A 13960-nucleotide genomic window follows, 5' to 3' on the forward strand; every position below is an offset into this window, starting at 1 on the left:
TCTGTGAATATTTTGAACTCTCCATCATTTTTGAATGCTAGTTTAGCTGGATAGAGTATTCTTGGTTGGAAATTTTTTTCCTTTAGTACCTTGACTATATCATACTGCTACCTTCTTGCCTCCATCGTTTCAGATGAGAAATCAGCACTTAGTCTTATGGAGCGTCCCTTGTATGTGATGGTTTTCTTTTCTCTTGCTGCTTTTAGTATTTTCTCTTTGTCTTGAGCATTGGATAATTTGACAACTATATGTCTTGAGGTGGGCCTGTTGGGATTTATGACCAGTGGAGTGCGCTGTGCTTCTTGGATATGTACATCTGTCTCTTTCAGTAGATTTGGGAAGTTTTCAGTCATTATTTCCTGTAACACTCCTTCTGACCCCTTTCCCTTCTCTTCTCCTTCTGGAATGCCTATAATACCTATGTTTGAGCGTGTTGCATTATCATTCAGGTCCCTAAGTCCTATCTGGATTTTTTCTACCTTTTTATTGACTGCTTCTACTATCTGTTTGATTTCCAATGCACTGTCTTCCACATCACTAATTCTCTGCTCTGCCTCTTCTAGTCTGCTGATGTTTGCTGCAAGTGTATTTTTGATTTCTTGAATTGTGGTGCTCATTTCCATCATATCTGTTATTTTTTGCGCATGTCTGCAATTTCCCCTCCAAGTGTTGTCTTCACGTTGTTAACCTCTTTCATTACTATATCGAATTTGTCGGTGATAAATGTTCTGAGATCTTTCATTGCTTGTGTGAAGTTCTGCTCCCCTTCGTGATTTTTAGTTTGTTGATTGGATTCAGCCATGTTTTCCTGGTTACTGTTTTGGTTTGTAGATTTTTGTTGGTGTCTTGTCTTCATTTTTTTTTTTTTCCTTTGATGGGTTTAATCAGTTCCTTAGCGTCTTTGTCTAGTCTTGGAAATTGATTAGCTGTTGTTTTTGTGTGTTATATCTTCTCTTTGTCGCTTTGTTCTTCTTATTCCAATTTCTTATTGTTGGTTAAGTTCACTTTAAAGGAAAGTATTAGTGCTGGGGAAAGGCATTTGTGTAATGAATGAAAAAGTGTAAAGTAGTATTGGTGATATATGTTAACAAAACAACAATATGAGTTCTGGGAGGATGGAGGTTAGATCATGTAAATTGTATAGAGTTATAGTAGTAGGAAAGTACCTATAATGAGGTAGATGACTGAATATGGGAGGAATATGGTACGTACTAAGAAGCTATTATTTTCGTCAGAGAGGGAAAGAGAAAAGAAAGGTCATACTTTCAAGGGCAGATACCAGATGGAAAACTAAACAAAGGTACTAGAAATTAAGAGTTAGACACTTTGTGGATCAAAGAAAGGGAGGTGGAATATAGGAGATATAGCAGATGGTGGAGGATATCAAGTTGTAGGGGAAAGGGGATAGTGTAGATAGCCTAAATCTATTCACAGAGAAATGAGGCAGTGGAGGATGAGGAAACCCATCAAATGTGGGGTGTTTCCTGCAGGACCTATTGTATTGTTAAGCTAAAATAGAATAAGGAGAAGATCGGGGACAAGAGCGAGAGGATTAAGGAGAAAAAAAAAATACAAAGAACAGAAACCCCGCTGCCGCCTCAGCGGCCCGGCCCGCTCGGCTACCCCGTCCGCCGCCGCTGTGGCCCGGCCCGCTAGGCTACCCCAGACGCCTCAGTTCCGCCTACCCCTTGAGGGAATCCTCCACACGCAGCTGGGATCTCCCTGTCCACTTCATAGACGGATCCTCTCTGCTACCTTCCCTCCAGATCGGTGTCCAGACACCTCCGGACCAGCAAAAACCCCGGAAACAGCCTGGTCTCAAAGCGTCTCCAACACCGCCTAGCCAACTCTGTGCAGGAGTCCCCAACAGGGAAGTTCACTCAGCTGCCATCTTGCCCCCTAGACCTATTTCTCATTTTTGGAGTGTTTCTTTTTCAGAGCAAAACAATAATTTTTATTGTATGTGGAAGTAATATATTCTATTCTCTCTCTAAAGATAATTGTATTTTTTGAGGGGTGTGGACATTTCTTCTTTATATTTTGGGTTCCTTTTTTCTGTTCTTTTCATATATATCCCTAACATGCTATAAGTTTTCTTCATATCTTGTGATCTTTGTTTGATATTTAAGAGTAAGCCCTAAAAAGATTATTGAGAGGTATAATTCGTGTTGGTGTGAGTAGCCACGTGGTAGACTTCATTATAAGGTTATCAAGTAGTGGACTGGCTCTTTCACTGGGTTCCCTAGACAGCAATGCCCTAAATGCAAGATGCACATGTGGACACAGACTTTTTTGGGAAACAAAAGTGAGAAGGGATCATGAGGGCATCTTAGTTGATCTTGCCAACTTCCACCTAATCATCTTTTGTTCAGTCCTCTGCCTCACCCTGCCTTCTTCTCTATCAAGCCTGGCCCTTGCAGTTCAATTTTGGCAGAAAATATATTGCCTATCTCCTAGAGGCAGAATGAGAAAGGAACCTCAGGAAGTCAACTATATATGTTTTATAACCAGGTCCCAATATATCACCCCCACTTTCCAGGACAATTGGTGCCTTCAAGCCTAAGCCCCTCATATGTTTTCGTAAGGAACTGGCACACTTCTCCTGGGCATTGTCTTCAACAATCACTTAGGCTGTGGTTGTTTAGGTTGTTTAGGAATACTGCATCTGACTTCAATCTTCCAAACTGTTCTTGAACTATTTGGCCCATTGTTGTCTCCTCTCCTATTTGCCTTGGTTGGATAATAACTTTTAAAAGGTTCCTTTACTATTTATTTAGTTAGGTTTTGGGAAGGAGAAGAGATAGAGAGTGTTCAATTTGCCGTGCACACTGGAATTCTCTACATTCTCTTTTCAAACCTCAAATGCTTTTTCTTTTCAAACCTCAATATCTATTTTAAAGCTAGTTGCTATATTTCTCTAGAATAGTGCTTCTTAAACTTGAACATGCATCAGAATCACTTGACTGTCTGATTCAGAACTTCGGGATTGGGCCTGAGAATAGATCATCATTCTAGGCAATACTGATGCCCCTGATTTGAGAAACACACTTCGTGACACGCCAATTTGTACTTGTGGCTTTTATTTTAATTAACTCTCATCCTATTCTGTCATATACAAAGCTGTGTGCTTATTGAACTCCTACTCATCATTTTTTTAGTCTACCTCATGTATATCTCTGGTAGCCTTTCCTGGCCATTGAGAAAGCATATCTTTCCCCAAAGTAACTTCTCTCTCCTCTATATTTTGTACCTACTTCTTTCATCACACTAAATATAGTGGACAAGTCAGCCGTCTGATATCCCTAGAATAGGGTGACCGAACACTTTGAGGGTGTAGTATCTGTCTTATTATTTTAGAATTTTCTTCTCTTAACCTCCTCCTCCCTCTCTTTCCCCTTCCTCCCCTTCATCTTCCTCTCCCCTTCTGCCCTCCCTTTTCTTCCTCTCCTCTTCCCCCTTCTCCTACTCCTTCTTCGTTCTTCCTCTTCTTCCTCCTCCTCTTCATCTCCTTCTCCTTGTCCTTCTTCTTCTTTTCTATTCCCTAGCCTACTGCCTGGCTTATAGAAACATGATGAATTGAACTGAAATGATGTTTCAGTTAAGGGCCATCAATAAGTAGGATATAAGTTTGGAATGGTTTCTCTCAAAAACGTTGTATGTCTTAATTTGTCCATGTTCTTTCATCAGTTTGTCTTATAAGCAATAGCAAGTGCATTCTTAAAGTCAGGCATTTAGATTATAGCCCTCAAAATAGCCAATCTGTGAACTCTTCATTATTACTTTTCAAGATTTATCCATGTTATAGCATGTATCATGACTTCATTCCTTTTTACTGTCAAATAATATTCCATTGTATGGCTATGCCACATTTTGTTTATATATCCATCAATAGATGGGCATTCAGGTTTTTTCACTTTTTGACTCTTATGAATAATGCTGCTATGAACATTTGTGTATCAGGTTTTGTGTGGACATATGCCTTCACTTCTTTTGGGTATATTTTATACCTAGGAGTGGAATTGCTTGGTTATACGGTAACTCTACCTTTAACATTGTGAGGAAATGCCAAACTGTTTTCCAAAGCAGCTACACCATTTTACATTCCCACTAGTTTCCCCAAATTCTCACCATTAGTCTGCCTTTGGATTATATCCATACTAGTAGGTGTCAAGTAGTATCTTATTGTAGTTTTGATTTGCATTTCTCTAATGACTACTGACTTGGGGCATCATTTCATATGCTTTTTGGCCATTTGAATATCTTCTCTGAAGAAATTTCTAGTGAAATCCTTTGCCCATTTTTAAATTAGGTTGTCTTTTTGTTGTTGAGTTATAAGTGTTCTTTATTTATTTGGATACTAGCTCCTTATCAGATATATGATTTGCAAATACTTTCTTCCATTCTGTGGATTGTCTTTTCATTGTCTTGATCGTAGGCAGACTGCATTTTGAATACCATTGCCCTATAGCTGTATAGTAAACTGAAGCTGCTCATTTCATATACTATATAAAACACACAATAAAAAATACAGAAAGCATTCTAGGTACAAATCAAATGTGCACTGTATTTTTGTGTAAATGTAGGATAATGCCCTTTCAAGTGCACTAGCCTTTGGGTGTTGATTTCGGACCTCAGCCACAATTCACCTTAGCTTTCCAGAGAATGGCTGGCAATGCTTTCTCTCATCTTATCTGGGGCTAAAATGGATAGTCTGAAACCATTTGGGGTTTGGATAATTTTTTCTTAAGAGCATATTTTTATTCATGTACTATGAGCTTCCCTGGGCACTATTTTGCTCACTTATCCACTCTTGTGAAATCCTCCTCTGATTTATCCATATTGGTTTGGAAAAGGAATGGAAAATCCTGCATTACCAAGATTTTATCTTTCCTCTAGATGAGTATGCACTCTACAAAAGGTAAGCTAATGGCATATTTTCAGTAACTTAGTGAAGCTATAGGCCTAAAAAATGGGCCACAGAGTCTCTACTATCAAGCACACATCAGGCTATATTGCTCTATTCTGTGATTTTTTAAATGACCAGATCTATTCAACTTTCTTAGCATGGTTAGTTACAGAGGCATTGATTGTGGCTATTGGGATATGATCATTTCAAGACCCAAAGAATATGATTTCAGACTAAAAATCTCCAGGGAAGGAATTGTGGTATTCACTTTTCCCTCTGAGAGAAAAGACTGTCAGGAAATGAAGTGGTCCTTAATTAATAGTAAGCAACCTCTTTACATACAAGAATTGACTTGCAAGTTTTAATTTCCAAATAAGTACAAATAAAATGTGCAACTTGGATATTCTTCTATGTCCCAATAAATATATGTAATTCTGGACTTGATAATTCTGTTATAACTCACATCTGATTGGTCAAGTCTTTACAGTCGAGTAGCTCACTATTGAGAAATTACGTATAAATAAATTCATTTCATAGGCATGTTAAAAGTTTTATGCTAAATTGATTCTTTTCCTTAAAAAAAAAGAGAGAGAGAAGCAGGGAGCTATGGGTTTGTAGGGACAAAATTTAGTGATTTAGTGGCAGATGAAAACAAAGTGAAAATGATTATTCACATCTTGGTGTGACAATCCCAGTTGGTTCCTGGGTAAATTTCATTCTATTTTGCCTGACACCAAGATTTCATTGAGTATGGCTCATTATTGCTTGTAGGCATTTCTGTAATAGCAATTTATTATACCTTAAGGTGACAGAACTTATCCTTTGAAGAATTGCTTTCTGACCTCCTCCTTTTTCAACCCACAACACCTGCCGAATGGAGTGGCCTGCTCTCTCTTCCTGTCCCCACACAGACACTGGAAGTTTTTGTGTGCAGAAGGAGAGCAAGGCTGAAAAGCTTTGGCAGGAAAGCTTTTTGCAGCAGCCTGCCTGTTGAACTGCATGGATCAACAATTTCTCAATTAGAAGAAGATAGACGAGAAGATAAAGCATGCAGTGACTGTAAAGCTTCAAGCAGCAGCTGAGAAAGATTTTGAGAACATCTGGTCGGAATCTATTTCTTTTTAGGTAAGTGTTCCTTTTTACAACCAGCATACATAAAGCATGAAATTGGCTTATCCCACCTCCTTCTAACAAGGGAGAAGCTGGTTAGATTTATAACTCCTTTGATGCAGGTCTGGAGGGACAGTAGGATGGCATGTAGCATTCCCACTGCAGGGCCCCCCAAATCCTTTGGATTCCTCTCAACAAGAATATTTGTCTGCTATATCAAATTCATTTTTAAATCTGTGTGGGTTGGCAGTATAAAAGATCATTTGCAAAAATAAAGCCCAATTCATAACGTTTGTTCCTCCCCCCTCCCCACCCCAAGTCAATGAAATTTACGTCTGAGCAAGGAATGGCATTAACACAAAACTCCCTCCTTTAATTTTTAAAACCGGTTCTTTGTGCATCTGGCTAATTCTCTAGCTTTGCTAATTTTAAAATTTCTTCCACTTTTGGCAATAAAGATGTAATGCATTATTTTGGCTTATCTGGCTTCATTTTGTTTGTTCAAACAAATCACCAAAATGCAGTTCTTTTTTAAAATGTCAGACTGTAATTAACAGTTTTCACAATACTTCCCTGTTTTAGAGATATAGCATAAGCAACCAAACAAATCAAAATAAACAGTCATTTTAAAATTGCATGAGTAGACTGCAAAAGGGGAGCTGAAGTCAAATCAGCATTTCCTATTTCGTTGCAAAAATTCAAATGCTTAAGCTGGAAGAATTTGTTTCATTTAATGGTAATTGCTTACATGTCACTGAGTTCATATTATTATCCATGATAGACTAATTTGAAATCAACCTTACTTTATGAAATATACACTAATCATATTTTGCCTTTAAATTCCAAAGTGTGCTAAATATTCATCTATAATAAATGTTCTTTAATATATGTAAAAGGAAATATTTCTAATTTGTGATTTTCAATTCTGATTCACTTCCCACAGTATCTAAACTGTCCTTTATTAAACACCCATACAATCAAATAATTTACATACATTCCTTTATTTTTCCATCTTTCTTTAGTTCTTAAAATAGTTCTCAGTTTCGGTTGTGGCTTACATAAAATTCAGTCTTGTAATAAAGAAGGTGTATTATTTATGCAAGGGGACTGCAGTATAAAGAGAGAAAATGAGGAGAAACTTTTTATACTCCAGAAGGTAATGAGATTAGTTGAAGATAGAGCTCTACAGAGTTACAACTAGTCAAGAAGCAAAGAAAGACTTAGCAAGTCAAATTTCAGGATACAATTAATATAAACTGTCATCTTTAGGTATGCTGTAAATTTTCATTAAAAGAATTAAGATCAAACTGTATTGAAACAATCTGAAGTCTTTAGGTTTCATCCACAGGACAAACTAGAAATTCAGTCAAAGGAGAGGATTAATTTTCTCACCTTTACCTATACCAGGAGTGAGTGTGTGTGTGGGGCAGTGCACTAAATTCAGCAGTCACTATTACTGTGGTTTATCCAATTTCCTTTTTTTTCCTTTCTTCTCCATCTGCTCTGCCTGCCTTGGGTCATTTCACTGTTCATTTGCACCTCACTAGAAGAGAGAGAGGAAAAAGATGAGGAGGTAAAATCAAGCAATCTACTTTGCTACTTGTTAACAAGGGTGGCAAAGAGGTTTAGAAGTTAAAACTAAGAGTTAAAAACAGATTAAATTTTTTTTCTATGTGTTTTCTATACATGCTGTGCTTGCCATTATCAGAACTAATTAAGTGTTGGTAAGTGACAATCCATCTGTAGGATAGATGTCAGGGGGGCAACCAAGTTCACTGTGATTGGTGAAGGCCTGGTTCATTTATAACTGTAATTATTTAGAAAAAGAAAAAGAAATGTAATCCTTTTAAAATATGCAATAAGGAGGCTCAAAAATGATTTCTATTGTTCAATTGGCTTTAAAATTCTATTTGTGTCAAATGTATTTGTCAAAAGGTAGAGGGGTATCATCTAGTCGTGTACTTAAGATTTTTGCACTCTCTGTACTGCAGGGTGGTATGAATTAACAATTCCACAAGTCAAAGAAGGCAAAGTTTGCTCCTTAGTCCTTCCCGTAAATACCCAATTTCTACTTAAGTAACAGAAAAAGCAGAAAGGAAAGAAGAGGGAACAAAGACTCAGAAGACTGAAAGTAAGAACCAGCTGGTTAATACAACTATGAAGGGCAAAAGGGAGCCCAAACGACCTTTTGGGGAAGATTGTTTCAGGGCTCCTAGGACCAAGGAAATCAGGTGGCACCACTTTAAGTATATGATTATGAATTAGTCATCGGAGAGTCACTTTGATAAGTTTAGGAATTAAGAAAAAGTTATCCTACGGCAGATTGATCCGTTTTCTGCAGGGCTAACTGCAAATTATGACACCCAAGCCTGGGCTGTCCTTGTTGAAGGGCACGATGCACCATAGATTTTTATTTTCACGAAACAGACTCCAGAGGTTTGTGCCCTTCCAGACAGCAGCTGGCGCCGGGCAGAGGCAGAGCCTCCGGCCGGAGATGCTGGCGAATGCTCCGCGCTTGGCTGTACATCCCAGGCAGCGGAGCCAGCACCGCAGCCGGAGCTGCCCATTATGAGCAGACGCTGCTCCCTTTTGGAGAGGCCGTGGGGGCTCGCAACTGGCTGCTGCTTTAGGGAACGGGAGGAGCTGATTCAAGGAAAGGAGGTAGGAGGTTTGCAAAAGGGTTGGCTCCGCCTTGTAACTCTGGTGTCTGAAGCGGTTGAGATGGTGGCCAAGTAAAATGAAGGGAGATTATCCCATTTTGAGTAACGAGGATTTTTTGGATCAGCCGGTGATGTGTCCTGCAACTGTCGATTTGGCAGGAGATTTGACCCAATCAAGTGCTGTTTGGTTCGCACTTCAAACACGCCTCCCCTAGCCTCGTGTTCTCACCGACTCCCCAGACTCGGGGCGGGAGGGAGCAGAACGCGGGAGAACGAGAAGTCAGCCTTCTTTTGGTCTCCGCTTGTGGCAGGTGCCAGGCTGGTTCGTTCCGAGCAGGTTGGTGTACGAGGGGCGAAGCCAGAGTTGCGTTGCCTTCCCTTTTCTTTTTGGCGGGGGCTGGGTGTGTGTTGGGGGGGTTGGCTAGGTGGGAGGGAGAGATGCGAGCGGAGTTAGGCGGGAATCTTGCGCGAAGCCCCCTCTGTGGAGTCCCAGCTACCTGTTCAGCCCCGAGCCTCCAGCCCGTCCCTGTGTGATTCCTGGCAGAGCCCGGAAGCAGAGGAGGGGGCGAGGAGGGCGCCAGGGGAGGGCGTGCCCGGGGGCGCGCCGAGTCCGCGCTGGCCGCGGGCCTGTCTCTTTAAGCGCTTCGGAGGGGCCCGAGGGGGAAGGCGGAGAGCGCGTTTCCATGGCGCCAGGGCTGCGGGGGCTGCGGGGGCTGCGGGGCAAGGGCACTCTTTCCGCTCCAGTCGCTCCCGGCGGAGCAGGGGCGAGCAGAGCGGCGGCCGCGGCGCGTCGGGGGCTCGCGGGGCCGCTCCCGGAGCGCTTAGAGCGCCTGCGACGGCTGTGAGGGCCGAGGGGCCGGCGCGCCCTCCGCCGGGCGACGCAGCTCGCCGCCCCCCGAGCCCCGCTCACCAACTTCTGCCCCGCGAGCCCAACTTGTGCGCCCGCCTCGGACTTGTGGAGCCGGCGCGGCGCGCCGCGTGCAGACCGGGGGGCGGCCGGAGCCACACCGAGATGACCTCGCAGCTCTGGCTCTGGTGCGTCTGCTCCTGGGTGGCCGCGGGCGGGCCGCCAGGCAGCGCCCTCCAGCTCGCGCCGGGCATGTAAGTGGCGCCCGCGCGCTCCAGGACGCTCCGGGAGGCGCCCCGCCCCACCCCGCCTCCGCGGGAGCTTAGGCGGCGGGTACCGCTCTCAGCCCGCAGGTTCCCGCGCTCAGAACCCCGACCGGGTGTCGGGCGCGAGCACCGGGCGGGGACTGCGGGCGGCGCCGGGCCGAGCGCGGCGGGAAGCTCTCCCCAGTGCGCGCCGGGCAGTGCCAGCCCCGGAGCAACAGGGCGATCGAGGGGGTGCCGGCTTTCCCCCTGCCGCTTCCTCAGCGGCGGACAGGTTTTTTTTCCCGGGTTTGAGTGTGTGCATGTGTGCGTGGTGTGTGTGTTTCGGCTAATTTCCGGTTTCGGAAGAATAATCGGCTAGGGACTAGTGCTACTTTCTGAAAAGGTCTTGAATCAAATCCTGTCAAACAGCGAGTTTCTTTACGTTGTCTTCTGACATGAGACCAGTCAGTTCGTGCACCTACTGTTCACTCATTCTTTTATTTGAGAAGTATCTTCGAATCCGAAGGAGTGGCTTATTCCACAAGTTCGATGTGGGAGACGAACCCCGTTGTTTTTGGGTTTTTTTTTTTTTTTTGCTAATGTGAGGAGCGGAGGAGACAAATACCCCGAGGACTGTAGGGCCAGCCACTTCTTTGCTAGCCTGTTTAGGAGAAAACTGAGGCGATAATTGGAGGAGTGAATGGGAAGTACCTGAAACCATCGTCCGGAGTTTAGGGCATGATTCTCATTTCCAGGTTAAAAGTGCGAAAAGCAAGGAGATATAAATCTTGGTCACTATGTTAAGCATAGCGAGAAGCTCACGAGGAATCTTAAGTCTTTTCAAGTCGGCTGGATAAAGTTTTCACCAATTTTGTAGTATCAAGGAGATCATGTCTCTTTCCCCGTAAAAAAAAGACTTTTTGAATTCATATTACACTTCCGTATTTCATCCCTCTCATGTGAGATTTAACTTGATGCCTGGTTATTGTAAAAGTCACTAACTATAAATCATAAGACACGGCCGGGTTGTTGGTGGCATTGAAGAAAAAATTCTTGGGTACATAGGTTGTAAATATGTATCTGCCAGACATGCAAGGATATTATGGTGATTTCTCTTGCATTGATAAAATGATTATTTTGAAGAGAAGGTTGATTTAGACTTTTCTTCTACAGCATATCTCTGAAACACATCTCACTTTTGTATCTTGTGCATATGTGAGCCTGCACTTCATAGAAACTGCGTTTCAGCAAGTTTGCTGTGTACCTCTGCTCTTAACTTTACAAGGGCTGTTCATAAAGTGGATCCTGGGTTGGCTTATTGGGTAGCCACAAAGTGACCTGTGCACACTGAGGCTGTAGATTCCCTTTGAGGTCTCTGAGAAATTACTAAAATGCTCAACAACTCCTCGTACATTGCTTACCTGTTTTACCTCATGTTTCAATGTTAACTCTCTTATTGAAAAGGCTGAAGGGTTGACACTGCATTTTGTTGTTAGGAGATTGCTAGTGTGGCTCATTTATTAGGTGCAATGAGATCAAATATTAACACCAATATAAATATGTAAATAGAGGTGCTCTTTCCAGGGAGTTATTAAGATTACTCTGTTGACTTTTGGTGCTTTCTGATGTCAGGATGGGAAAAAGTCTATCAAATTTGCAGTCAGGCCTCCCCGCTATGGGAGTTAATGGTGGTTTCTTAAGCAGGAACCATATTGAGATTTAGTGCTAGGTTTCTGTAGATTCCCATGCAATTGTTCTAGGCATGTGGAATGCAACCAAGTAAAGCACTTGGCTTTTATACATCTATCCATCTATTGAATTCAAGAGGCCTCTTCCTGAGATTTTTTTTTTTTTTTTGACCTCTGAGGTCCATTATCAGTGAGAGCAGGCTTCTAATGAGGTGAGGACCATTAATGAGAATGCACCATCTTACTGACTGGCACTTATAGGTCATTAACACAGGTAAAAATTTTATGTAGCTGATCGTGTGCTTGAGCAGATTTTGGAACTAGAATGACTACTGAATATGGGAAATGGAGACTATGTGGCAAATGGTCAGCCTTAATTTCAGTGCATAGTGTTTACGGTGCTCTCCTCCATAAGAAAGCCCATTTTCAAAGGAAATTTTAGTGAAGAAGCCAAACATGGATGGTTTATGGATACCCCAACTCTAATGATAATTGATGTCTAATGACCTTGTCTTATCACGTTTAAGAAAGCTTTTATATTCTCACATTTAAGAAAACGTGGATAATTAAGGTTAGTCAGATATTTATAACATCTGTTTTCCACAAAATTGCTGAAGTGTAATACTATGTAGTAGACATTGGAAGTCACAGATAATTCACCCTTTTGAGTTTTTACCTAGATGCTAGACAATTTTCTAGCTACTTTACATGTATCATTTCATTTAGCTCTGACAGTAGTACTTTGAGGTAAGAACCATTATCCCCATTTTAGGATGAAGAGAGGCACATGAGGTTAAATTTACACTCTGAGAATGCAGAAGGTTTAGACCAAGGCAAACTGTTGCAAACAACATTTGATGATGGGCATGGAGAGAGGTGGATATGCTAATTGTTCTGGAATGAGTGGGATAGGAGCCTCACAAAGGAGCTGCTCTTCATGAAATTCTCTTGCTCTCTCTTGGGCTGTGTTTTAAGTATTAAAATGATTGGCTAGGCTTACACTGGGAATTGTACAGTGGGGAAAGTTATCCTTGGCATTTGGATTATGAACTGGAGAGTCATAACTGCTGATGGCATTTTGATGAAGTGATATTGAAGAGTTTACTTATGTTAATGGTATTCTGTAAATGTTTTCTAAAGGATGAAATAGGAGGAAATAAACTCTACTCCATTTCTTTGAGACATTAAAGGAAAATTGACTGTATCACACTCTTTTAAAATGTATCCTTTGTAAGCACTTGCCTAATTTTTAAATACAACATGATGAAAAGGAGTAAACATGTAAGTGTTACAGATTCCATGACAGGCGGAAGTGAATAAGGGAAGATCTACTAGCTTAAGCTCACAGGCTTTGGTACGCTTGAATTTCTTTGATACCTGGAGAGAAATTTAAAAAGGTGTGACCACTTCATGATTCAAGAGTCTCCTAAACTGTGTATGACATCTCACTTTTCATCCCCTAATACAGATACCTGATACAGGTAGTTTTGATAAATGAATCCAAAATATGCCTGATTTAAAACTGCTTATCCAACTCTCACACCTAACACACCCATACATACACAACTACATTTCACCTCAGCCTTCGGTAGTGATGTGGAAATGGTGTCATGGGAAGGGTGGCAGCGGTCTCAATTTTATGAAATTCAATGGATTTAGAAGTTGAGAAAGGCAAGAAACTATGATAATAGTGTGGAGTAGTAAAGGGGAGTTGACAGAGTTGTCTCTTGCCCCACACACTAGGCTGGAATTTGTTTACTGATTGTTATTTATTTACTTATTTTATTTTTCTTTATGGCAAAATCTGAAGTTGAATGCGTTAGACTTGTCTGGGGCTAGTAAGAATCCACTTTTAAGTTTACACATAATCTAAGCATGTTCTGGGGTCTATCATTTACTCATTAGTATAAATTAGTTCAATAAGATAGTTTTCTTATGATATTAGCCACTCTAAATGAGCATAAATTGAATTAAAGAAGAGAGCACTGTGTATATATTCTCTAGGGGCAAAGCACTATTTTCATTGCTTTGTATTTATTAAGATCTTTAATTCTAAGCAGTAGTCTTAGGATTGATTAAGGAGCTTCCCTGACATTTCATAGCTGAGTGGTGATAGGAAGGGTACCATCAGCTCCAGAGCCCCAACACCCTTCTCACTTCACTCTGTAGTGGTCCCTCTCCCTGTGTCTCATTCTGCCAGCCTCCTTCAATCTTCCCTGGTCTTCTTGCTTAGTCTGGGTCTGTTTGCTCTTATTCAGTAGTAGATGACTTTTTCCCATTCCCCCAAATGGACCCAATCCTCACCTCTGCCCTGTAGTTTTAGTAGTCAAGCCCATAATTATTAAAACAAAAATTGTGGTATATTAGTCAGGGCTCTCTAGGGAAACAGAACCAACTGTAGATAACTAAATATTATAAGATCTTTATACAAATGATCTCATGCTACCGTGGGTATAGATAAGTGCAGATTCTATATATAGGGCAGGCCACAAACTGGGAACTCC

At 41.5% G+C, this 13960-nt stretch overlaps 1 protein-coding gene across 1 annotated transcript in view; it reads left to right on the forward strand.

Annotated features, from left to right (window-relative positions):
• Window positions 1–9649: 9649 nt before the first annotated feature.
• The window catches only part of LOC101413984 (EGF-like and EMI domain-containing protein 1), a 571143-nt gene continuing 566832 nt past the window's right edge, over window positions 9650–13960 (forward strand). The window contains exon 1 of the mRNA XM_071214465.1: window positions 9650–9777. Within this exon, the coding sequence (XP_071070566.1) occupies window positions 9689–9777 (89 nt within the window). The 5' untranslated portion in view covers window positions 9650–9688. The remainder of the gene's footprint in view (window positions 9778–13960) is intronic.

The sequence above is a fragment of the Dasypus novemcinctus genome, chromosome 4 (genome assembly GCF_030445035.2).
Source record: "Dasypus novemcinctus isolate mDasNov1 chromosome 4, mDasNov1.1.hap2, whole genome shotgun sequence".
Classification (NCBI taxonomy): Eukaryota; Metazoa; Chordata; class Mammalia; order Cingulata; family Dasypodidae; genus Dasypus; species Dasypus novemcinctus.